Source organism: Chlamydotis macqueenii, chromosome 3, assembly GCF_036417535.1.
Source record: "Chlamydotis macqueenii isolate bChlMac1 chromosome 3, bChlMac1.mat, whole genome shotgun sequence".
Lineage (NCBI taxonomy): Eukaryota > Metazoa > Chordata > Aves > Otidiformes > Otididae > Chlamydotis > Chlamydotis macqueenii.
In genome coordinates, this window is record NC_141558.1 from 45353555 (window position 1) to 45380982 (window position 27428).

The 27428-nt window shown below is 35.5% G+C and overlaps 1 protein-coding gene across 2 annotated transcripts in view; it reads right to left on the reverse strand.

Moving 5' to 3' along the window:
- The window catches only part of ASCC3 (activating signal cointegrator 1 complex subunit 3), a 276330-nt gene that overhangs the window by 99714 nt on the left and 149188 nt on the right, over positions 1-27428 (reverse strand). For both annotated transcript variants that reach the window (XM_086743241.1, XM_086743242.1), the window contains exons 15-16: positions 4236-4427; positions 3687-3911 (exon numbers count right to left, since the gene is read on the reverse strand). In XM_086743241.1, coding sequence (XP_086599367.1) covers positions 3687-3911; positions 4236-4427 — 417 coding nt within the window. The remainder of the gene's footprint in view (positions 1-3686; positions 3912-4235; positions 4428-27428) is intronic.

The following is a 27428-nucleotide window of genomic DNA, read 5'->3' on the forward strand; positions in this document are numbered from 1 at the left end:
TGTTAAGCCATTCTAAACATTTCCTGTGAGATAAATACCTAGGACTTAAAACTAAGAATTTTCAACCTGTACAGTGGAAAAGGAGGAAGGGGAGAAGAATTCTAAAGTGTAACTATAACCAAATACTTTAATGTAATTACTTTTAGATTTTTTTTTCCCTCCACATAAAAAGTTCAATGAATGTGAATTCATTTGTCCTCTCAGAAAAAAAAGCCCAAAAAACCCAAATAAAAAAATCTCTTCCTTTAAGCTTGCATAGAACAATTACCTCTGCTTTCCGGCCTTGCTGGAAAATTTGTACATTTTGGAACTACAGCTCAGATCAGAGGAAAAACATGCTGCCCATTAAAACTTCTCTCTGCAGAATATTACACATTGAAATGAATAGCTTACATCTCATACTTTCTTAACAAAGCATTCTCAACTGAGAGGAAGGAAACAGTACTAGAACTCCTGATTCATCAAGTCAAATCTTTTCCTCATATGCAATCACATCTTCCATACAAATACGGTCACTTACTACAAAATCTTCACCATGGAAAAAAAATTAGACTTCTTTTATCTCCACTACTGCTACAAGACAGACTGTTCCAGATCTTATATTTCAGGCAACCTTACTTACAAGCAAGGCGGTTAATTCTCGTACTGGCACTGGTCAAAATGATATTTTTTTTTCTTTTTCTTAATCACTTCTAGTTCTGGCTAGATATAGAGAGCTGATGTGCCATCTTTGAAGCTTTCTTTAACTAAGCTAACCAACAAGATTTTTTAGGACATGTTAGTAAAACATTTTCCCCACAAAAGCTAGCTTTTCTGCTGGAGCTCTGTGGAAGGAATGCTTGAAACTCCTGGTATAATTCAGGTAGGCACACTAACACATCCATACACCTTCTAGACAGTTTGGAGCAATATAAACCAAGTCTGAAAAAATAGTAGCATATAGCCATGCCATTAGTTTTTCACAGTACGTCAATCACAGAGATCTTCTCTGACTCAGTTCACAACAGGTGCTTATTATTCCACTGTCTTTGTAATTCTTCACTGACCTGAAGGCCTTCTGTGAGATGAGAGGACTAAATTTATAATATTAAAATTAAAAATTAGAAAAATAAATCCTTTGTTGTGAAGGAAAGAGTATTTTTTCCTTGTCTAATTCATGTATCTCAAGAAAAAGAACAAAGCTTTCCTGTGAAATCTGGCTGGATTCTTTCCTAGTGAAAAGGTACACAGCAGACCAGGACCAAATCTATCTCTCCTAACTTCTTGGGGTGCTGAACAACAGGTAGTTCTGGCCTTCACAAACAACTTTATGATTTAAATTATTACTGCTAATACGTAAGTTGCTACTATCCTGTTTCAAAGAGCTGAACATCTGTCCAGTTCTGCTTAGAGAACATTCACAGGTGTCCATCTCCAGGAACATAAAATTTTGTCAAAAGGAAATGGTTGTGAGCTCTACACTGTCCACTGCAAGCACGCCTTCTGTTTATTCTTCCTCTCTCCTTTGTGGAAGAAAGAGGGATGGGAAAATTGCAAATGGCACATTTGTGTCTCATGGTCTGAGGGAGTTCAATTTCTTTCCCTCCTTGTACTCAGACCACTCAAGAACCTTGACGTAAAGAGGAGTAGCTGTGAGCACAGACACGTGTCAGTATTTTCATCCCTCACACTTGTAACAAGTGATAACAAGGTAAAAATTAAACAGAAACATGTAAGAATTCTATAGATAAAACAGAGCAAGGAAAAATAAACAAGACTACTCCTAATAGACCAAATAAACTTCATACCTTTCAAAGGGATAATCAGTTTTAAGATGTCACTGGACATTTCAGTTTAGCTGAAGTGCTTTACTTTTACTGAATAAAATGGCCAGTGCCTCTCAAAAACAATATTCTCTTCTTCATTTAGGCATGTTTAAATTTCTGAGGTTTCCTTGTAAAAGGGTCTGTGTGTGTATATAGGTATTTTTAATTGGTTATTACCATAGATAGCTTTTGAATTGACAGAGTTCAGTACTTTCACAGCATTTTCAAAGAAAATGTATTTTAAGATTTAAACCCAAGCAAACTGGGAACTTGCTGTTTATAACAAACCACTTCTGATTATCATTGTTAAAGAGAAAAAAGAGATTTCAAGCCAAGTACATTATCCCTCCTATATTGCAGTCAACCATGTGAAATAAGTTTGTTTATATATAGACAGACATACTTTAATTTTTTTATTTGGATTTTAATTTGCAGTTATGCAGAACACTTCCTAAATTCTAATAAAACACTTCTGATTAAAAGGTAAATGCTGTGTTTCTACAGTTCTATCTTAATGGTATTTTGACCCTTCATACTACTTATAATATTGACTACTGTCGTAGTTCAGCCCTGATCAGGACCAGACTACGCAGTCTGTCTCTCGCTCCCCCCACCCTCCGAGAGAATAGGAGGAGATGATATAAGAAAAAACAGCTCAAGGTTTGAGATAAGGACGGGGAGAAATCCTTAAAGTTACCATCACGGGCAAAACAGACTCGACTTGGGGAAAACTATTCATTTATTTCTAAAATTAGCAGGAGAATGAGACAGGGAACAAGATAACCTTCCCCCACCCCTCCCTCTTCCCGGGCTTAACATTATCTCTACTACCTTTCCCTCCCGAGCGGCACGGGGTGGGGGGGAAGGGAATGGGGGTCGCGGTCAGTTCATCACGCGTTGTTTTACGCCGCTGTATCATCGTCAGGGGAAGAACTCCTCGCATTCCTCCTCTGCTCCAGCGTGGGGTCCCTCCCACGGGCCACAGTCCTTCGTGAAACTGCTCCAGCGTGGGTCATCTCTTCCACGGGGTGCAGTCCCTCTAGAACAGCTGTCCCAGTGGGCCCTCCACGGGCCACAGCCTCCTTCAGGCCTCCACCTGCTCTGGCGTGGGGTCCTCCTTGGGCTGCAGGTGGATTTCTGCCCCTCCGTGGACCTCCATGGGCTGCAGGGGGACAACCCGCTCCACCATGGTCTTCACCACGAGTTGTAGAGGAATCTTGGCCAGGAGCCATATTACTCCTCCCCCTCCTTCTTCACTGACCTTGGCGTCTGCAGCCGTTCCTCACAACAGGCTGGCAGACGCCTCTCAGGATCCTTTTTACATCTTATTCACTTCTCATCTCCTCTCCACTTCTTGCAGCCAGGCCGGGCCGAGTTGGGCCCAGTCGGCTGCCCGGCGGGAGGCCAGAGGGTGAGGCCTGCAAGGCCCATGAGGCTCGCGCCTCCCCCTCTCTGCCCCCCGCTCAGCTGCCTCACATCTTCCCTCCTCTTTTTCCTGTTTTCCCCTACTTAAATACGTTATCGCAGAGGCGTTATCACGGGACATTCTGCTACCAATTGGCTCGGCCTTGGCCAGCAGCGGGTCCGCCCTAGGCCCGGCCGAGTCCACTGAACAAAGGGGAGCGACTTCTAGCAGTTTCCTACAGAAGCTACCACCTTAGGCCCCCCCTCACTAACAAAACCAGAACAACTACCTTTCGTAAAAGGGTGCCAACATTTTCACATGTAATAGTTCACTCCTTTTAAACATACACACCTACAGACTACCAGTAATAAAAAACCCTGGTTAAGATATTTTAAGTGTGACAATATTGCATTTTTGTTTCAAACAATATTAATCCTTTAAAGTCTGCTAGTTTCTCTAAATAAATCAAAGGTTACCTCTGCATTTAGGTTGTCCGCAAGGCTTTCAAGAAACTGGCTTTCAATTGGATTCTGCTGAGTAAGAAGAGTGAGGTAATGGCTGAGTTTATCATGAGTTGTAATAATGACGCCTTCTCCGAATTTGTCAAACTGAGGCCGTCCAGCTCGACCAAATATCTGCATGACATCTAAAATTCCAAGGTCAACAAAGGAGCCTCTTTTTGCAGCATATATTTGTGTTCCCTGGTTGAGGAAAAGTTAATAAAAATTAACATAAATACACATGAATATAATCCTGATGAGCTGAATACTGAAATTAGGCAAATATAGCATGATTTCGGAAGTGTACTTTAACTAATCCTTTCATAATCTTTGATATATTTAAATCTTTACTATACAAACTAGACTCCCACTGGAGATAATCAGTTTAATGAGATATAAATAACATTTCACGTCAATCAGACATTTCCCCTCCAGGCCCAAAACCCACAATAAAGATCTGGCTATGCTTCTTTACAGGTTTCTTTTAGGACAAATACTCAAGTGCAGAATAATGGAAGCTCTTACCTTAATAACAACAGCATGAGCAGGAAGATTGACACCCCAGGCGAGTGTAGCTGTACAAACTAGGACTTTGATATGTCCGTTAGAAAACAAGTTCTCAACCAAGCTTCTGTCTTGCCGCAGCATTCCTGCATGATGTATACTAAATCCATCTGGAAATAGCTCACGTAACTGCTTATTTCTGGATCTCTGTACCTAGAATGGACAAGGATAAAGATTAAACTCACTTCAAGTTACAGTACAAGAAGCATTGTATTAAAAAAAAAAAATTACAAGAAAAACCTCATTGACTATTATTATGAATCATATGAAAGAAACTATTTCTATCAATGTCAAACTTCTCATTAATGCCAATATGTCATGATATTCTATAAATGAAGTTGACTTCTATTCTTACTTTACAAAGAATACACTTAATTCTTTAAAAGAATACTTTTATAAAAACATAGCTTCATTTAAACAGAGATCCAAATTTACTGATAAGCATTATGAACACTGAAACTGAGAACTCACCTATTGTTTTTCCTTAAAAGCCACTCCTTCAGACCATGTAGGCAGCTAGGAAAGGCTTAAGGTGCACTACACTTAAAATTAAGGAGGGGATACCCTTCCCCACCATCAGCCATTGCATCAGCTCGGTACAGCATGGATTAATAAATTCATAGTGCAGACTCAAACTATCCATCTACCCCTCATTTTTACCTTCCCCATGCATAGGAAGCTGGGATCTCAGTTTGCAAAATCTCAGGTCCTCCAGCCCCCCACTGTGTACAAGGTCAGTAAGCACGTCTCCCTTATTTCTGGGTGCTAGCTTTATCATGCTTCACCTAAACCAAACATTGACTCAAAGTTAAGAAAAATGAATACACTTCCCTTCCAAATACTAAACTCTGAAACTGCAATTGCTTTGGACTGTGCCTTCCAGAAGCAACACGGAAGGAAAAAAGAAAACCAACCACTTAAGGAGGAAACCCAGACCACCAGAGTTCACGCCATTTTAGCCCAACGGGAACAGTTGCCTTTCTGTTCAGAAACAAGGCTTTGGGCTAAAGCTCAGGTATCACAAAGAGTACAGCTCTTTTATTAAAACTAAAATGACAGGGTAACCTTGTTGTAAACTGGAATGAAGGATCTTCAACCAAGCTTATATGAGCTTAAATATAAGGTCAGAAAGCATGCTGTATACAATCTCTTTACTCTTGCCCCTGGCTACTGGTTTCTCAGATCTTCATGTTTCAATGTCCCTGATTTGCCACAAACACCTCTGATTTTCCTTCCATCTCTTCCACATTCCTAACTGCTGCACTCACTGCCTTCCAAAATCGATCGCTATGGAATATGACACTAGCAGGGCTGTGGTAATGATGACTCTAATCTTTCCCTTAGAGCACGTCTTTATTATCTTTGTCAGCAAAGAATTTCTACTTTTCCATGGACCACATGACAATTAAGTATTTTCTGACTATCTGTATTTTCAGCCCAGCATATTACAGTGAATTAATTCTAGATAAAATTATGATTATTATGATTACTATTTTAAAACTGCACATTTACTAGTACCTGACACACAGCCACTGAAAGTTGATGTAAGGGATAAAGAGTGGGAAAAGCAAAGCAAAACAGGGTTCACAGTGCTGGCATACTGCCAAACATGAACAATAAATCTCTGCAAACAGAAATAAACAGGGAGATGGGAATGCAATTATATAGGAGGACATGAAAAGAAAAATATTGTAGGAAAAACACATTTCTCAGCTTCACAGTTATCCACCTTCTCAATATCTGATCTTTCCTGCTTTAGCAGCAATTATTTACTATTCATTTAAAGGAAATAAAACTTAGCTTTTAACAACACATGATTTTTTGGTAAGTTTAATTAACTGTTGTAGTGCTTAAAAATGAATAAATAAGAAATTGAGAAAGTGGCAGTGCAGTTCATGAAGCTTATTCTTTATGAGCTAGTGAATGGAAACAAGTATTTCATAAATAACACAAATAAATAACACAAATGCACCAAGGTTTGCATTTATAGTTTATCTACAATAAATCTCACAGAAGACAAGCATGTGAAAAATTCATTTCAGCTGCAAATTTGAGAATAGTTGTGACAAAGAAATTTGGATTGATCTTGATTACATTTAGAATGTGGTGTAAGCATTTAACAATGTAATTAGCTTTTATCTTAAAGCAAATCTTCCTATGTGAAAGTAAAATAATCAGAAATTTCACTTTTTTAGTAGAGCTTCTTGTATTGGTGTCACACAACTATTTTACAAGTATTGAAGTAACTACTTTTCAAAAAGCAAAATTATTCAATATCAAAAATTACACTTTAAATGTTATAATCTGTTCTCAAATCTCCACAATTTAAAAATTACATACCTTTGTTTGTAACCTGATTGCTTATGTTGTCTAATGTGATTGAAAGACAGGGCAATTTACTAATGGGAAACTAAGAAGAGTAAAAGCCTGAACTATACACAGAAGGAACCTGTGTTTATAGTTTTGGGAACTACAATTTCACCAATTTAGAGAAAGGTCCTTGTGAATACAGGAAAGAGGAGGAGGAAGGGGAAAAGTTTGTGACAGAAAGCACATTAAGATATGGCAATGCTAGTATGACTAGAATTCAAGTACTTACAAGCTTAATAAACCATTTAAAAATATATTGGTACACCTAAATGTATCCATATAGTTGTGTTTAGAAAGGATATCCATGTGTTTCTAAAATCTACCCCACATTCTAAAACAACATGTCTGAAATACTTAATATTCAGAGGTTTTGTCTGTTCATTTAACGAATCTATGAAGTGCTAGACTTCCAAGTTACACAGTAATCAGTTTAGAGACACATTAAATAAATGTTTTCCAAGACAGAAAATGATGAACTTTTTAAAATTAAAAACTCCCACCCCACCTTTGACATAGGAAAAAAAAAAGCCAAGCAAATCAAACCACTAAGTATCCTGGATGCTTCCATTAACTGCAAAGAAATTGAATTAATTTTCTTTCTATAAATTTGTGGGCATTTTAAATTACAAAGATACAAGGCAAGTTAGTTCAAGAACAATGAGATAACTCAATTTTATAAAGTTACACTTGAGAAAATAAAATAAATAGATAAATCACATATCTCAGTGATGGCTTGGAAGACTGCTCACACAGCATATCCTTTATTTGAACATATTCTAACATCCTGTGCCAATGAATTGCATTGTTATTCTATTAAATTTGGATTTTAAGAGTTGCAAAGACAGCAAAACCAACAACTAAATAAGGGAAGTGAAACTATAAAAAGTTATACTACTCTTACCTTGTTCTTTTACAGACTAAAAGGTTTTGCTTAAAATGTATATGAAATGTTACTAAGTGCCTCAGGTGTATGGAGAAGTTGTTATTATGAGGTCTGGCACTGGTCTCCTGATTAGAATTGATTTTCTTTCCCATTCCTTATTGCTCAAGAGGGCTGTAGATTTATGACCTTTGCTTACATGTGTGTGTGCATCTAAACTAGTATGCACTAAATAAATACCTAGTTTAGCTTGCTGCCACCTATTATTTCTCCTTTAAATGTCTTGAATTTCATGCAGTTCTTGATTAGAACACACAAAAATGTCCTGCTTAATTTTAATGAGAGGTGAGGCATACGTCGCAGAAAAAAAGATTTAATCGAACTTTAGGATATTTCAGCTAAAGGCTTAAAAAAGTAACACACCTCCTTACCCTTTTCTTGCATCTGGTATCACAAAGGTATCACCATCATTCATAATGACTATAACCTGCATACTTTTTGTCTGAACTACCAACACTATGTGAACGTAATTTTTAATAGGCTTACAGCTATTTTTTCTTATTTTATCTAAAAAACATGTAAAAAAGAGTAATAAAGCTTGATTACGAGAAGCAGCTGCCAATAAATTATTTCTTGATAAGTAAAACATAAATTTATGTCTTCTCTTTAATCTCCAATTGCTACACTCATCTAGGACAGACTAAGTAGATCTACTTGGTAAGATCAGATTTTTTTTTTCTTTCTGCAAATTACTTATTTTTTCCTTTCTGCTTCCTCATTTTGAAGATATTGTTTGCAACTTTGAATTTTGGTGGTTTTTTTTCCCAGTAGTAACACAGTTTTTGACTATCATGTATTTTCATCCATTAACAGAAACAGCACAGGCTATTCTAGTACTTTTCTCACAATCACCTTGTTATAGCAGAACTTCATACTTGTGATCGTAAGACTCAACCATTGTAATTTCCTTTCTGTGGAATTCACAATGGGTCGGCACTTGCAGTTTGTTCAGAATGCACCGTCATATTTGTTCACTAGTTTGAGGAATTCTGAGCAATTTTTATTTTCATCCTTTGTTCTCTGCACTGTCCTGACAACCTGCAGAGCACTCGCTGTTAATTTTGAGGCCTTCTTAGCTTCACTTGATGAGTGTTGGTGTTCAGATAGCACAGACGCCTAAACCAAACAAATAAGGTATCTTTTGCTGCAGCCTGCCATGAAGGGCAGTTTTAATTAGTACCACTACTGTGCGACAAATACAATTCAATTATTTCCAAAATAATTATTTTGTAACTTTCCCAAAGACATCCAAAAATATAATTCTTAAGTCGACCTTCTGAAGTGTTTTAACAAGACAAAGGACTCCTCTGCTTCATTCATATTAATCATACTGCTGAATCTGCTCTGCTGGCTCATTTAAAGAATACTGATTGTCTTTCAAAATTTATGAGATCAAGGTAAGATAGGAGAAGTCCTCATAAAGGGCATGTGAGAAAAACAGAATGAAAAAAGGGACATTAAAGAGGCCATCAGTGGGCTTATTCCTGTTCCTTAAATACAAAAACCTAACATGACTTCGGTATGTATGAGGACCAAGAGAAATGGAAAGAAATGATCAAAGAATTGGATGATCATTCACCATTCTGGCTCTTCAGAATTTACCAAATACATATTGTATATTAATTAATCTATAAAAGATAAATCTTTATCAGAAGTTTTAGTCTTTTATTCTCAGCTGCTAATTCAAAGGGGAGAGATCAAAACTTAGGTAGTAGCAATAAAACAATAAGAAGTGTTTTTTAAATATTAAGTCAAAATATGATAATTTTTTGTTAGAGAAAAAAACCCATGAGACTCCTTAATAGGCACAGTTAGAGCAAATACATGAAACCTACTGGAAATACTAAACCATGAAGATGAGCAGTAACACTATCCAGCAGTTTATGAAATAAATGGAACGTGAAGAAACCCAGGTTGGAGTCAAAAGCAACCTGACCTAGTCAGGGATGTCCCTGCTCCTTGCAGGGGGGTTGGACTAGATGACCTTTGAAGGTCCCTTCCAACCCTAACCATTCTATGATTCTATGATTCTATGAAAAGGGAGAAAAAAGGAACATGTTTGAGCTACCATGATTTTACCTGAGGATTCTCCTTTTATGAATTAGAAATTTTATTTGTATTATTCCACTTGTAATGTCTGCATAATAACTAAGCTACAGCAGCTCTTTCTAGGACAAGGATGAAATGGTATGTTATGTGGTAACAGTAAGATTAAATTATTATTTTGTTACAGAAGCAAAGAATTAACCTTGAAATGAAATTTTCCCTGTAGGATTTAGAAGTTGGCTACATTTCTGTGATGAATATATATATTTTTATATATGTATAGTTATCATGAAGTAATACCTCTGTCCAACGTTTATTCTTTTACTGGGTTATAATTAGTGGGTACCTGGCAAGACGGTATTTGAAGAAGGTAATTCTAGCAAACAAATGTGAATCGGTTTGAATTTCTCCTGGAAGAGTCAATAATCTAATTATCTCCCTCTGGAGACTTAAGTTCACTGTATTAAAGTTAGAATTGTTTAAACCCATGAGTTACTGATCAGATAAATTTACTGAAATCACCTCAGTAAGTTCTGTAAAGTGCTCTAAAAATACCTCTGAAGAAGAAATAAAGGAGAGTAGTGTAACTTTTGCTTAAACATTTTCCTCTAGCAGTGTAAACATAACAATTCTTTGAGTGTAATCATCAGGAGCACATAATTCAGGACTAATCTTCTGTATTGTAGTATTATAACTGGTTTTCTTCTGAACCTTCTCCTCTTTGTGTGTATGCAGGTTTCTACTGATTTAGGGCTGTCTCCTGTCAATTTGTAATTTAGAAATACTTGTTTAGAATAGGAATTTATCTGTCCTTAGTCCTCAGTAGGCTACAGACTATTTTTTCAGTTGTTGCACTAAAAGCAGTTCTTACATGCATACATAATTTCCCACAAGGTAGAGCTACCTTCAGTGAAAGTTTTAAAAATATTTCACATCTATACAACATACTGGGTTTCTGCAGTTTGTAAAACATGGAGTCACTGCAGAGCGAAGTATTAAAGAATTCAGTCTTAATGTATTTAAACCCAATTAGAAAAACTGTACATGTGATGGTTTAGCCCAAATCACCACACAGTTTCTCGCTCACTCTCCCCCTCCCCAGGGGAATGGGGGAGAGAATTGGGAAGGAAGGAGAACTCGTGGGTTGAGATGAAGACAATTTACTAAAATAAAAGGGAAAACTACAATAATAACAGAATATAAGGATATTAAAAAATATACAAAGTGAACAATATGTGTTTTCTCACCACCTGATGTCCCAATGACCGATACAGCCCGTCCCGAGCAGCAATCACGGAAACAAAACCGAGCAGCAAGCAAAGGAGCAAAAGGGAGCCAGCAAGGTAGGGGGAACGATGCCAGCAAAAAACAAGCAGGAAGGATGGATGCCAGGAAGGCAGACACCACCCTCGCCTGCCCCCACTTATATACTGAGCATGACGTTTATGGCATGGAATACTCTCTTTGGCCAGTTTGGATCAATTATTCTGTCTGTCTTTCTCCCAGCTTCCTGCATCTGCAAATTAGCGAGACTTGGAAAGCAGGACGGTGTCCTTGGTCTCATTCACAACAACTGGTATCATCAGGGTGTTTATGAACATTCTTCACACACAAAATCCAAAACATACCAGCTACTGAGAGGAAAAATTAACTCCATCCCTGCCAAAACCAGGACAGTATGAAAGTTTGAACGTATGAAAAAAAACTGAGGAGGAGAAGTTGAGACAATTAGGAATGATTGCCAAGCAGCCTATACAAGTTATGACTGTCCTGTTCTAACATAGTTGTATTCTTTCATTCAAGTGAAATAATGGCCTCTTTTCTTCAAAGCCATATAATTTCCATTGTGTATGGCTAAAAGTCTTGAGATATGGCTAGATTATACTTATATTTTCTTAGACTCTTTTGCTTATCTTTATTATTTAGACTTAGTTGTTTACTTTTCAGCCCAGGTTGCTAACTCTTCTACTTTTTACATGGCCAGTGTTTGTAGACAAAATCAGAACACGTTCTTTGAAGAAAAAATTTGGAAAGCTGTTGTTCCCTTTAAAGGAAAATGAATTCTGTAAACAGAGACCAAAAAGACTTGTCTTCTTTCAAAAGTGAAGAGTGAAAACTTATACTTTTTCTGCTAATAAAGAAAATATGAATTGTAGCTGGAACACTACTTACACAGTAGTGGTTAACTGTTGGGAATTTGAAATCTGGCAGTTCCATGATTCCCTGATGTACCTTGCATATGATAGATAATACTGTGATTTTTCAAAATAATGCAGGTTTAAAACACACTTTGCAGTTGTACAAATAGGAATATTATTCCTTATGTCTTTGTGCTCCAATCGGAGAACAGTTAAAATACTATGAATTACCCTTTTCTTCTCTTTTTGAGTCACAAAGAAAGGAGGTGCAAAGCAGAATTCTTGTCACATTTTTCTATTGCTCTGGCCTTAGCACTGATCATAACCTACTTATTGCACAAGGTTGTATTTCATCCAGTTGGCATATTAAGGAGTGATGACTACCAGTTAAAGAATGGATCGGTATGGTGTTCAAAAATGTCTTGCCTTACCCAGTGAGCTCTTTTCACAGTACACTAAGTTGTATCATAGCAGCTCCTTCTTTTTTTCATTGGAAAAGTTACATGGTGCATAGAGAATGAAATAAGATTCTTCAGGAGGAGGAAGAACAGCAAACAGATTAAAAAACCTGAACAGGAGGTAAACATTTAATTTAATCTTTGATTCCTCAGTTCTGTATATATATAATCTATAATGTACATCAAAAAGTGTTTACAGACCTCACTGATGATACAAGCTAAGAAAATTTATCATTGCTAAGATGTTACATTTTTGAGCCAGCCAGACAAGCCAAGAATCAAATAATCTACAAACGCAAGTCTGACCCTGCACAAATGATGGATTTGCAACAAGTCACTGAGGATGTAGACATAGTTTCCAAATACCTCACTTAATGCCTAACTAATATAAAGCTAAAAACCCCTCCCTATTTGTGTAGATAATACACTACCTTAACTCGAACCAGAATTTTATAACATGGACCAAATTAACCTACCATTTTACTTCAAGCCAAACTGTAGTGCCTATCTTACAACAGAAGGAACTACTGATTCTCAGACTAAAGGGTTTAAGAACTTACAATGAAAAATAATTCATCTGTGAAAATGCACATGGAAAACAGCACTAGGTTTAGAAAGAAAGGAAGTGTTCACTATAATGACTCAGTTTAAGCCTCACCGCTAAGTAAAAATGCAGTAAAAATAACAATAGTTTTCATATATTGTACAATGACAAGCATCTTGCTATTGTTTATAGTAAGTGCAATAAAAAAATATAGAGATATTTTTGTACTGCTTCAGTATGATGAAAATCTGAACTTCACAGTGAACAGAAATCTGTGCCTAAATAATCTCAAATCTTATTAAAAGAAGTGTCAAAACATTTCAATTTAGCAATAACATGAAAAAGCACATCAATTAAGATTGAATTAACTATATAACATCACTATTTAGAAATGAATGCAAAACCATGTAAAGCTCTGGTTTTCTTTCTCATTAATTTAGAACTAAACTGTTCTCTCTCTGGGAATAGATATATGAAACATGTGAAATACAGCAAGATATCTATTCTTCTCTAGCCCTTGGGACAGGTAGTCTTGTCGACATATTTGTTAACCACTTGGAGTACACAGATGAAAAAGTCATCAGTCTTGGTCTGTTTTGCTGATAGCGGAAGTTTTCAATATGCTGTTAGAAAACTAGCCAGTAGGGAAGATATGCAGCACAAAAAGAAATTGATAGAGAGACAGACAGTTTGATGACACGCACGGATAGCATTGCAACAGCAAGGATGAATTTGTACTGGTTTCAGTTTGAACACTGACATTCTCTGGAGACCTAGTTAAACCTTTTGTTGCTGTGCTTAACTGTGTGAAGATTTCAATATTTCTGCTTCAACAGGAAACTGATGCTGCATGGCTTCTATAAAAATATTTGTTATATTTGAGAATACTTTCATTTGTAATGCTCAGAACTGCCACTCTGTTGAGCCATGACAATACTGGATGCTTTTTCACTCTGAGACAATGAAAGCCAAAAGCGTTTTCAAGATCTTCCCAATACAGCTGCAAATTACTTACTACATACAATCATAATTTTTAGTGCAACTCCTCCTCAAAGTCTATATTGATTGAGACCAGTCATTAACCGTGCAAGAAAAAAAATCAATTTGTGAACATGAAGCATATTTCTCATTTCAGAATTAAACCATAACAGTCCACTACAATTTCACAGCTATGCAAATGACATCTGTAAGAGTTACGCTGATTATCAGCACCACCATCTGATTATTACCAACACCTTTGACAACTGTGTTGTCTTTTTTGTTAGTTTTATTCCAAATTACTAGCAGGCTGTTCTCTGAAGTTCTGCAACCTCAGTGCGGAACTGTGAAGCCTGTGGCCTACTAAACATCATTCAAAGTCAGTTTCAAAGGGAACATGATGTCTTTACACACCTAAAAGGACACAGAAATAGCACCTAATAAGTGATGAAACGAGAAGGTTTATATTACTATACTCTTTTGGCCAGCAGACTTGGGAATTTAGAGACAGACTGTCAGTTAAACTAAGGCAACTATTAGGCTTGCTGCCAGAGGAAGGCAGCTGATGCAAGAAAGGAGCACTGCGCAGTCACCTCCACAGAGCTCAATTTTACAACTAGATCCTGTTCAAATGTAGGGTATTTTCCCACAGACCTCTGCTAAATTATGAGATCCCTTGTAGTTTTAAACTCTATTTACAACAAAAAAGGTTCTATTACTCCCTTCTCTTTAAAAAAAAAATGCCCCTCAAATCCAGCCTTTGTAGTCCCAATATTTTATGTCATTTTAATGTCATTTTAATGTTATTTTATGTTTTGTACTTCATGAAGATAATTCCTTTACAAAGTTTAAAAATCACAGAGATGAATACAATTATGTAAAATCAAATTTGGCTTTGAAAGACTGTTTTCTACATTTACAGTTCTTTAAGCATGCTGCAAGCACATATACCTCCTCTCCAAGGCTGACATTTTGAGCAAAGGATGACTTATTTTCTTCTGCAAGTAATATTTATGATATATTGAGAAGAGAAATATCCCTAGAAAGCAAAGTAACTGCCTGACCATTTGAGACAGACCACTTTGCCAGCAGCTTGATATGGCAGGGTTCAGTTTGAGATTAAAACACTGCAGATGTCTACAGACAGATCTGTACAGCTGCAGTAGGAGCGTGAGCACCCTCTGCATTCAACAGGCATCAGGCAGCAAGGCTTGTCCAGTGTTTCTGCACCCGTAACACCCTATGTCCTGTGTCTGCTCATGGTTGAGCTCAGGTATCCTCTTGGCTCCACTGCCTGGAGTGTCAACTACAACAGCAGCTCAGACACACCATGCATTTGTCGTTACCATGTGCAGTCTCCTAAAATCTGTGTGCTATAATCTTAGCCTGAAAAACACTTCACTGACATTTTTCAGATTTAGACTAATCCTACAAAGAACTAAAGACAAAACAGACCCTCAAGTAACTTTCTGTTGCAATAAATTTCCATTGTAACTGACTCAGATGCCACTCAACACTCCCTGATGGCACATATCAATAACAGCTCTTAATTATCACTCACTATTCCAAGTAAATTGAAATTTGCATTATCTGTCTTCACACTAATCTCTGCTGATTCTGATACTCAATATCTCCTATTGCAGAGAAACTGAAGAAACAACTGAGAAGTTAATGGCCCTATACATGAAAATCAATCAGATCATTCTATGTTTTTAAATGCCGGGACATAACAGAACTAAAGAACATGATAGCAAAAATAGGAATGGAGACTTTATATTCTTTCTATTGGCCACAATGGCAATTTAACCAGGGCATTATTATAAATTCATTTTGTACTTGTTAGAAACCCCCAAAATAATTGTGCACCTTCCCATAATAGATTCCCACAGCCCTCTCTTTGCCATGGACAAAATTATGAAATACATTCACAGAATTGTCATCACTGTACTCAGTACAGGCCATAGTGCTACTTAAAAGTATGACAAGAAAGAGTTTCCTCCAACGTGACAAAGTTGTCAAGAACATACTATAACTGAAATGTTCCAAAACTGTTGTTGTCACACAAAGAATGAGATTAAACGTCTAGTTAATCTCAACTTTCCCCAAACAAGAAAAACAATAGTAGATCTTAAGTGATTTTTGTTTCTTAACTGTGCAAATTTCTACAGTTATTGGTTTAAATTTTAGTTTGAGAGAAAAATTCAAGAGTTTTGTGTTTGACAGAATGAGTTGCCTGTGAAACCCTGAAGCTGTCTCAGAGTCCCCAGTACAAATTCAGCCACAGAAGAAAAAAGGTTTACACTAATATCAGAGTAAGTATAAACATTATGGGGAATCCCACCCCGTCCCCCTCTTAGAAATTCCACATGAATGTAAAGAACTCATCTTTCAGGTCAAGCAGAGAGCTGCACTTCAGGCTAGATGCCTGGAAGTAGAATGTATTTATGTATTTATTTTTAATTCTCAATCTTCACAATGTTCTGAAATGAAACAATGAACAAGGGCCTTTCACCTACCATAAAATCATCATATATGTGCATTAAAAAGCATAGCCACAAGGTGTCTCTCAATACCCAGTACTGAAAACTATAAATCTGAAAATTAAATAAAAAAGACTCTCTGTTACCTTTGTTTTCTTAAAATTTTAGGCGATATGTTTCACCTCATGTATTCTTAGGAACATTTATTTCCACACTAGACAAAGACTTTGAAGATATTTTAAATTTATTTGTTCCTCAACATAAGAAGGACATGGATCTGTTGAACTGACTCCAGCCTGTTCAGCCTGGAGAAGAGAAGGCTCCGGGGAGACTTTATAGTGGCCTTTCAGTACCTAGAAGGCGCTTCTAAGAAAGATGGGGAGAAAATCTTTAGCAGGGCCTGTTGTGATAGAACAAGGTGTAATGGATTTAAAACAGAAAGAGTTAGATTTAGATTAGATATGAGGAAGAAATGTTTTACACTGAGGGTGGTGGAACACTGGAACAGGTTGCCCAGAGAGGTGGTGGAAGCCCCATCCCTGGAAACATTCAAGTCCAGGTTGGACGAGACTCTGAGCAACCTGATCTGGTTGGAGATGTCCCTGCTCCTTGCAGGGAGTATTGGACTAGATGACCTTTAAAGGTCCGTTCCAACTCAAACTTTTCTATGATTCTATAACATAATGAACTTTTCGATAAAGAATTCCAATGAGAGATTTCCAGACTCAATCTGTAACAGCATAATTTTCCTGTAGTCACATATTTCCCCCAAAATCTGAGCCCCTTTGATAGTTGGAATTCATATTTATTTAGTTAGTTTTCAACTATTTACCAGTACTAGTTCTGTTTCATGATGAAAACTGTATGAAACTCCTGCACAGAACGTAAATTTGTATATGGATAGCATCTTATACATCTTTTTTTTCCAACATGCTCTAGCTATATTCTTTATGTTCTTAATTATCATTTTGTTTTTCCTTTTACAGGTTTATTAATAGTTGTGGAGCTTGTTGGCAATCTTCCATCCATTTCTGTAGTTATTTTTGTTTCAAAGATCTGTTTTCATTTAATGTTTATTTTTCCCACAAGTATGGAAATCTGAAATTTAAAGAAACTGGACCATATAGGAAAAAATAACTAATAGGGCTATCATTTTGAAACCAGTAAAGAATTATTACTTGATGCGTAACCAATGAACTGTAGACCTCTACAGTACTCTGAAAGGACAGAAGTTTTTCAGAACCATCATCTTGACAAGAGATCTTGGTGGTTACTTCAAGGAATATGTTCCCTTACAGGAACAAAATCTAAGAGAATATTTGAAAATAACTATTATATTTGTTTTGAAATTACAGAGCCATGGAGCAAGAAACCAGACATGTCTTCAATGCTACCCTGCAGTACAAACACTTTTTTACCATGCTATAATTACTGAATCAAGAGCCCCCAAAAAATTTCTGAGTGTACAGGATTAAAAGAATTATAAGTAATACCAGTGAACCTATATGAGAGTTTTTAATCCATGAATCACTGGGACAAATTCACATTTTCTTACTGCTTTCAGTTCCAGAAGCTGGTAGAAAAAACACATCTGCAAAAAGTTAAACTGTGCTGTTTTCTATGAAACACTATTTTGTGCTGTATTAAGCTGGGTCCTTAGGGCTTACTCCAAAGCCAACAGTCTCTTTTCCATTAGCTTCAATATGTATTTCAAAGAGATTCTTCAACTGCAAACCAACTAGGACTCTGTTCAATTATTCAGCAATACTACAGTTTAAACGAAAACACAGAAATATGATGCTAAAGGTTTAAAACTATCTTCAGATTTCTGATTATTGTCCTTGATAAACATACATATTTGGAAAAACTGACCTCTAGAATCAAAGACTTTGCTCTGGAATTCTACGTTTGATTACAATATTCATGTCTATCAAAGCCAGGTACTCTCACAGACAAAATATGCAGTACTTTTCATCCTTGACGCAACAGCCTTCGATTCCTGAGCTAACTGCTTTCCCTTCCAACTCAAACCATTCTATGAGTCTATGATTATTATTACAAAGACTCCAGAAAAGCTTTTGCAAAGCTTTTGATACTCTAAATTCTAGAACGTAAGGGTTGGCCATGCACTACTAGATTTTTAGCATTCTGCCAACAGTTCTCAATATTTTAGAACTCCCAAAGTCAATGTTAAACTAACTTCCTACAGTTTTTGTCTTAAAAAACAAAACAAAACAAAAAACAAAAAAAAGTAGAGAACAATCCCTAGCACACCAATTACTAAACTAAAGGTCATTATCTTAAACACACAAATAAGAGTTTTTCACATGGCAAATTCAAATTCCATCTCATAGTGTTAATACTCATAACCAAAATGAATCATACATGGTCATCTATAGAAAATTACAGATCCTCATAGCAGTTAGCAGAAATCAACACGGCTTCTTCAATAATGCCACTTAAGGTGGCATTCAAATAGATAATATATTTTTACAGAAGCTCTTAGACGTCCTTATTTGGAAAAAAAAAATCCTTCCATTCAAAAGAAAAAAATATCAGAAATCTTGACGCTTTCAAGGTAGATGCATAAGATTTCTGAGGCAGAGGTTGAACTTGCTAGTGAAAACCGAGGTGCAGCCAGTAAATATAGCCTCTTAAAGAACCAAGATGCTGCAAAGTCTCTTGGTCACAAGTACTTTGTTAGTGGGGAGTGTAGACTATCTCAGGTCTTGCTGAGTTCAGGCAATCAGCAGCTGTACACATAACATTTTTCCCCAGTTAACAACTATTACATTACACAATTATACAACATCCCTATTTATTTTTCTTATCTGAAGATATTTTTTGATTGTTAGGAAAAAGTAACAAGAAAAATGTTTTCACTTATGTTTACTTACACAAACGTAATTTTGGTCTTAGCCCTCTTGTCCTCTTGGGAAACATGGACAATTGGCAAATTTTTTTAGAACCTTTGCTAAACTTCATAAAAATCTTCAAGTATTTAGGGAAGTTGCTAGCCTATGTTCACATTTATCTCAGCAATTCACATTTTTGAGATTTCTGTCTTCTGTTACTGAAAAGATTCACCAGAGAAGTTGTGCATAAACTTTTGAAATCATGTATGCAGTTTTCTTAGAGAGGTGATAAACCATCACAATACAGCAAAACTTATGTACAGAAATATATTTTCAGTAAAGCTTCAAATAGATTTGATTAGACATTTTTAAATCGCTTGGCAGATCAGATATCTGAGCGTGGGATACACAAAAGATATATTAGCATTTTGATTTCTGTTGCAAGGGGCACAAAACATAAATATTTGAAACTTACTTATGAAGTACTGAACAGGATAGAGGTATGGGGTACCCTGGCCACACAAGCAAGCTCAGAAACATGACAACTCCACTATATGCTGATGCTATCCTTTATTAAAGAGGTAACAAAGAACTACATATTTTATTAGAATTAAAATGGACCAATGGTTGATTAACTAATTGTTAATATCAATATACATAAAGCAAGATATCATCATGCTTATAATTACATACTGGTTTTAATGTATAATATATATAATCTAGAAAAGTAATCACAGTTTAAGTGACACTAATTTTGACTTTAGAAAATTAAAGACTCAAAATCTTTGCTAAGTTCTCTCTAATTGCTGATCATCAAAAGAACAAAATATTCTTCAACAAAGACAGGATAATGCTGAAGAGTTTTACTTGCTAATGTGAACTATACCAAGAAACACAAATTCTAAGCCAAAAACCTTTCAATTCTGAAAGTCTTGTGTAAATTTTTTGGAAAAATTTTCAGGCCATATGCACATCATCTACAAATACGTCAAAACAGGATCTGTACTACTTGTCTATTGTTGCTTTTCAAGTTTTCCTTACAGGATAGGAATTATTTTACCCAACAAAAGTCTGAAGCTGAATAAACCCACTGCTTTAAATGTATTCCAATTCATCCCACACAGTTAGTGTCCAAATGCTCTAGAAATATCACCCTACTTGTTAATATTCTCTTAATATCCCATTCTAAAGAATGCATTAGAAGTGTTGACAGAATTAATTTCAGATGGCTTTTGCATTTGGGGTATGGTAAATACCAGGAGATGGCACTTCTGGGTTTTTAGAATTTCTTAAAATATTTAGTGCATATATGTTATATGACTGTTGCTTGGAGAAGAAAGAGATTCTGCTGGTTCCCACAGCAGCTAGCAACACGATAGCCATGCAGAGGATCATAAACCTGATCTTGCTCCTTAGTCAAGTTGGCTGACACAATAAGTAAAGTTAGTATTTGATAGGAAGGGAATATCCGAGGAAAAAATTTACTCCAGTGTCAGTGTTTTTCATTATGTCTTATCCAAGTACTAACAATGAATTAGTTTAAGACTTTATTCTATCACAAGCCTAACAATTTTCTTGTAATTCCATGTAAATAAAATTTTAAGTTTTAGAAGCTTACACATTTTCCATTTTTTAGCTTTACTGATCAAAATTCTTTATCTACCTGTACTGATATTGTCCCAAGATTAAGGTCTGTTTCGTGCGATGAGGATGGTGAACATTTAGCTTTTTTAAGAATTCATACTTAAACATTGACATTCATGAGTCTCTTAATTTTGCTTAATATTGCTGTCTTCCTATCTGTATTCTTCCAGCAGTTTCCCACAAGCCATATACTTCCAAATCTGCCTCCACTGTTCTAGCAAATTTATTTTAATTCCATAATACAGCGTAAGGTCCATTTTTGTTACCTACCAGTTTTCATTATAGTTATTGCACAGATTGTGTATACTCTAGCCTTGTCAAAAACATGATGCTGTTAGTCTAGTTCCCATTAGCATAATACATAACTTCTAGTTCTAGCTCTGTCTTTTAGTTAAATGAGCCAAAAATTACTAACACGGTACATGTACAAAGATGTAGCAAAACACACGTTCATATGATGCTTATCCAAAATCTCAGTAGTAGGATGAAAAGAATGCTGTTTTTTAGCTTTTTATGGGTTTTTTTTTTTAAATCTTCTGTAATCAGCCTCTGGTGTTTTTGATGCAACAATCTGCTAGTGACAAAAAGAAGTTTCTGGAATAATTGGGTTATTCAAAAGAGATTTGGCAAGTTTAGACAAAATTATAAGTTTACTTTGACAAAATTGATACGCAATGGTATCTGTACATCCTAAAGCTTTGGGACAAATGATTTTCTCCAGGACAATAATTTCCAATAAGCATGGATTCCTCTGAATTTCGGTTGACTTTTGAAACTCCAGTTCAAAGGACCTTAAGTCAAATCCAAAACAACCAGAAAACAAAACTAAACGTTGTAGGTATCAAAGCTTTCATAACTTCTGGCTTCCTACTATGGTGAAATGTTGACAATATAAAATATACAGAGGGTATGCTAAAAACAGACACTGACTATACACACAGTACAATCTAAACCAGAAAAACAAATATACGGCAATAAATATTTGGCAGTTCTCTGGAAAAATATCTGCTCAACTTTCCAAAAGTATGCTTAATTACTTTTTAACTTATTTTGTTTTCTCCAAAGCACCTCTAGCTCTCAGACTGCAGATCAAATTAAATTCACTCACTCTTAATAGTTGCTTCTAATTGCTCTTTTATTTAAAACTCTTAAAAGTGTGCACTCATTTTACTCATTATTTCACAAGTCATTTCAACTAGATATCATTACAATCTTCAGTGCAAAAATGTTGTCTGTCCAGTTCTGATCTAATCTATATATTGTGCTGATAAACAAAAGGAATAGTTCAAAAGGGAGGTAGATTTAGATTGGATATTAGGAAAAAATTTTTTACGATGCGAGTTATAGAACACTGGAACAGGTTGCCCAGAAAGGTGGTGGAGGCCCCATCCCTGGAAACATTCAAGGCCAGGCTGGATGGAGCTCTGAGCAACCTCATCTAGTCGGGGATGTCCCTGCTCCTTGCAGGGGTGTTGGACTAGATGACCTTTAAAGGTCCCTTCCAACCCTAACCATTCTATGATTCTGTGAAAAGCCCAATCAAATTTGTCTAAATTACGGTATATGGGGGGAGTTGGAAGTGGAAAGTGGATGACAACTGAAAGTGTGAGCATACATAGCTGAACAATTCCATCAAACCATAATCAAACTAAAATGTATTTGGAGAGCTTTTATTTTTTATTTTAAAAATAAATGAAATTGAGAACATGACCTGAAGTGAAATTTATTATTTTTCTCCCTCTGTTAAGAAAACTGTGTTTTCTAAATGAAAAACTGAATCAAGCATCTAAATGTACCTTGGGAAAAAAAAAGAACTGATGTTTGCCACAGTCTTGGTTCAACAGGAGGAAATCTATCAACAGGTAAGGGAACAGAATATTTAATGCAACAGGTGAATTTATTTATTTGCACTTATTCTAATAATGTTTTTAATGAGATAGTGTGATACAGTTTCTCATACTGCAGTTATGTTTTATATCAAATTAGGTGTTTATGAACATGTATTTTTCAATTAAGACAAGTCAAAAACTTCAATTTAAAAAAATCTGCAATCTAAAGATATTCTATACATTTATTGTTTTACAATATAAATAAATAAATTCACATAAATCCTCAGGAAGCAAAAGAAACACGGTCAGTTAATAGTGATATTCTGAAGGAAAAACATCAAGCAACTCTAGAAGAAAGCACATAGATTTATTCTACAGAATAACTGTAAACTCCAGGCTTTGTTCTGAACTTCAGGAAAGGCAACTGCAAAGGGTGTTCTGTGATGGCCTGCATCTTTAAAGAAATGACCAACCACTTAAAAAATCCCCACACTATCTCATCATTTACAACCCTGAAGAATAGTACTTTGAGACTTTTGCAATGATGTTTTCTAAGTCAACTGTGATGCTAGAGAAAAAGCTAAAATTGAATACAATCCATTGGACCTTGGAAAATTTACTCTGTTTAGTTCCTGTAAAATAAATCAAATACAGTTTCTAACAGAACGTCAATCACTGAACGGTATCAAGTCTGTTTGAGAGTAACGTAATTACCATGAAATACAAAATACAACTGACAAACAAGCAGAATTCACTGTCAGTGCACAGGGCAGAAAACCCACAAATTCTTACTAACTTTTCAATCATTACTTCATTATTAATAATTGCTGTAGCTACACTATTTCCTGACAAATGAATTCCTAAGTAGACAGGATCCCTTTAAACACTATTTTCTAGTCAGCATATGGTTTCCATACTAAGCTACTTAAATGGCATGTGACCAGAACCATTTGCCAATATGGTCTGATGCATCCTATAAAGAAAACGTGCCTGAAAAATATGATTATTGTCTACAGTCTCACTGTGAACATATTGCACAAGATTACGTACTGCAGCCAAGAACTAACTGGCACATCTTGGAAAACGAATGCAAGACCTAGGGGTCATTAATAAATGAAGCATTTCTTTTTTAATTTCTTGCCTGGAACAATCCCTAGGGATGAAAGCAGCTGAAAACAGCTGAGCCAACCAAGCTTTTAGAGAGAGGGCTGAATTGGGGCTAGGGCAGAGAGCACCTACGCTCGCTTTAATATTATCGTATAATTTCTTCTTGCTGGAGTGTTCACAAGTGACCAGATATTGCCAGCCTTTGAACCTGGTAAATGACAGAAGAAATAATAAAGAAAAGGGAGCTTTAACTTCTCAAGAAATCTTCTGCATTTTTAATACACACCTGAACTTCATTACACATCGTTTTGAAAGTAACAATTAAAACCAGTGTTTTAAACAATGTAAATCTGAACTTAATTTTTTATATTTACAAGCATAAAAAAATAAGACATTTTAAAAAATGTGTTTACCTTAAGAACTGAATTGACTATATGCAAATACCTTGCAGGAGGCTGTGACAAACTTCATTTAAGGAAAGAAGCTTAATCACATTATAAAGATGACAAAAATTTGAAATGATCTTACTGAGCACATTTAGTATTTAACAAGAAATTTTGTCAACAGTGAAAGGGGATGCTATAGGCAACAAATTATCCTACAGTTTATCAGAGCATTTCCACAGAGGATTAGTAAGAACAGGCATTAAATCTTACATTTAGACTGATGAAATCCATTACCAATTTTAACCTGGATAACTCTGAAATTGCTGAAAACTTGTGCACAGAAGCACAAAACAACTTTTTGCAGTTCTCTGAACAAAAACATCAGCACCCTTGTCAGCTGTATTTGCGACTCAGAGATCATTCTAGAAAAAGGTTTACTAACCCATTTTACTTCTAGGAGTCCTATTACTAACACAGCACATCTTCTGGAAGTAAACCAAATATTTATGAAGCAGCTTTCAAGTGATAAACAGGATAAAACTAAGCTTTGTTGCCTATCAAGTTGATGCTCATGATAGATAAAACAGAATATATAATCAAGCCCATAGATTAGGGGGAAAAAAAGTTCATTTTATTTTTCACAGGATAGCAGAAGACTATTACTCGTTACTCAGTGCTGTAACTATCAGAGCTCGAGAGACAAGCCAACAAATCTGAAATCCTTGGATCAGAGACTGATTTTCAGGAAGACAGCCGATAACAAAATTCAATCTAAACCATACATTTTATACTTTTTGATTCCAGTAGACTGTATACAATGTACAGGAATACAGAGAACTACAAATAGAAAACAGAACTACAAATCTAAAGCTGTGCAAATACAATTTCTAGAGTGACGCTTAAAGTAACTATCATAATAACAGAAATATACATCAAACTTCCTCCTTTTTAAAGGTCATGAAAAGCAAAAGCAAAAAGGAATTGTTTAGTGTTTCTGCCAACTTTTTATTTCAGTTTAACAGTTAACATTTACATTAACTAATATATAGAAATACTGCTAAAAAAACCAAAGGCAACATTTTTCTGCCATTCACAATATATTTCTCTGTAAACAGGCCTCTCCAAAACCTAAAAGTCCACCTGAATAACTCTTAATACTAAATTCCACAGCTCAAGAATCATTAAAACAGCAGGACCACTCTATACAGCACACATTTTTCTTTAACCTGTCAATTGTTAGGACCACATCATCTAATGAATTTTGTCTCTGACCTTTAAGCAGGACTACTGAATAAAATATCCCATGAAAGAAATATGAAGAGGCTCATTCCATTCCTGGAGAGATAATTAGCAAACATTTTTCAAAAGTAAAAAAACATAGTAATTACAAAACAAATAAGGAACTTCAATATATGTTTGACATTTAATATAGCCTAATGTATTTGAATACATATCCTCATTTTATTTTTATAGTTTTTTTAATGGCACATCAAATATTAGATGTTATTAGTAAAACAAAAATAAAATGAGAATTTGCTCTGAAGTAATTAAATGTCAAACAAATGATTACACATCAAATATTTGATGAATGTTCTCTAAAAATTAATTTCTAATAATTTAAAAACATTTGACAGATAATTAAGAGGATTAGTAAAATTGCTTTCAAATTTTAAAGGCCAGCAAAGAATACAATGCTTTTAACTATTCTATTTTTCCTTTCCTCCTGTGTGTTCAAGTAGCCTTCACTTACACTTGCTGTTTCTATACTAGAACATGCATGATTTGGGCATTACTTATACTTATAAGTCATACACTGGATTTCAGATGTTTCTAAACATCTTCTTCATCCATTACAGTGAATACTGTATACACAATACAAAATAAGGATTGCATTTCATTCTGAAGATTATTCTCTGCCAGTTATTGCTAAATTTCATGTCAAATGAAATGGCAAGACTGATTAGTCTGCAGTTTGATAATTTTGGGAACCGTGCCAATAAACATCCCCTTATACAAGATAGCTCCTATCAGACAAACATGATATTATCATTATCAAGCTTAAACTAATCACTGCGTCACACAGCACTGATATAATACAGTCAGATTTCCGTCAGAAATTTCATTTATATGGTATGGCACTGGGAACTTAGTACTATATATAAAACAAATTTCACTTATTAAGAAGATTAAAATTAGGCAATGATGATCAAAAAAGTTAATTGTATTTAGAAACTTTGACTTGACAGAATGTCTAATGAGGTTCTTCAGAGATCGAATTTGACCCATGAGTACTTCATATCTGTACTGGTGATCAAAAAATTTAAAATGTGATCATGCTGATTAAAGGTACAGTTTGGAAATCAGAAGCACTCTGAAGGAATGGTAAATGCTTGCAAGGACATATCAGCTCCACAGTGCCATTTAGATATCCGCAACATAGTAAGATATCTGGGAACAAAGAGCCTAAGTCATGTTTTGAGAAAGGATTTTTAAAAGAACCCTGAAAAGCTCTTACAAGTAATGTGGTTTATCATGTTAATACTCAATTTATTGCATAAGATGTATCTGATATATAGTACAAGGCATAAGAACTGCTGTGCCAGGTGAGACTGAAAGTCTGTCTAGAGCAGTAGTCTCTCTGAACAGCTAATGCCTAAGGAAGAACATGTATCAACGCTTTCCCCAGTATATTCTCCTGAACACCAGAAATTAGCCATTAAGAGATTTACTAAGTAGCTTGAACTAGCCCAATAACATTTCACTATTATTTGAATGAATAAGAACATTCACAGTGAAAAAAAAAAATTACTGAAGAAAATCAGCATGAGATCCTAGATCTAGACCAGTAAGCAGGCCAGTTCAGACATGAAGAATAACACACATCAAGGTTATATATATGTTAGAAATCATTACTGGAGCTCAAACAGAAATTCAGGCCTTACTCAATTCTCTACATGACGTCATGAACATTTCACAACAGCTGGTCCTTCTTGTCCACAAAAGCTATGAATCCATTAGTGTGTCTTTGAAGCATTTCTACAACTCTGTGTTGTTCTCTTCAGAACAACCCCTGGCTACAATAATGTTTTTTTCCTGACAGTTTTAATGGTAGTAAACTGTATAGTTATTAATTCCTGGTGACAGTCACTTATGCTTATACGTGTAGGATCTGCCTGTACACCTATGTGGTACTGAAATTCTTACCTTAGCTAGTAAATTAGTATTAGAATTACCAGTAGAGGAGAAAATTTCTATATTTTCAGGTTACCTAGAAATGTAGATGTGTATTGCACATGCTTTGGATAGCGCTATTCCAGCCTTAGGTGTTTAATTACAGGATGGGTTTATTGGAGGAGGAGTAGAAAGTTAAGGGAAAAAA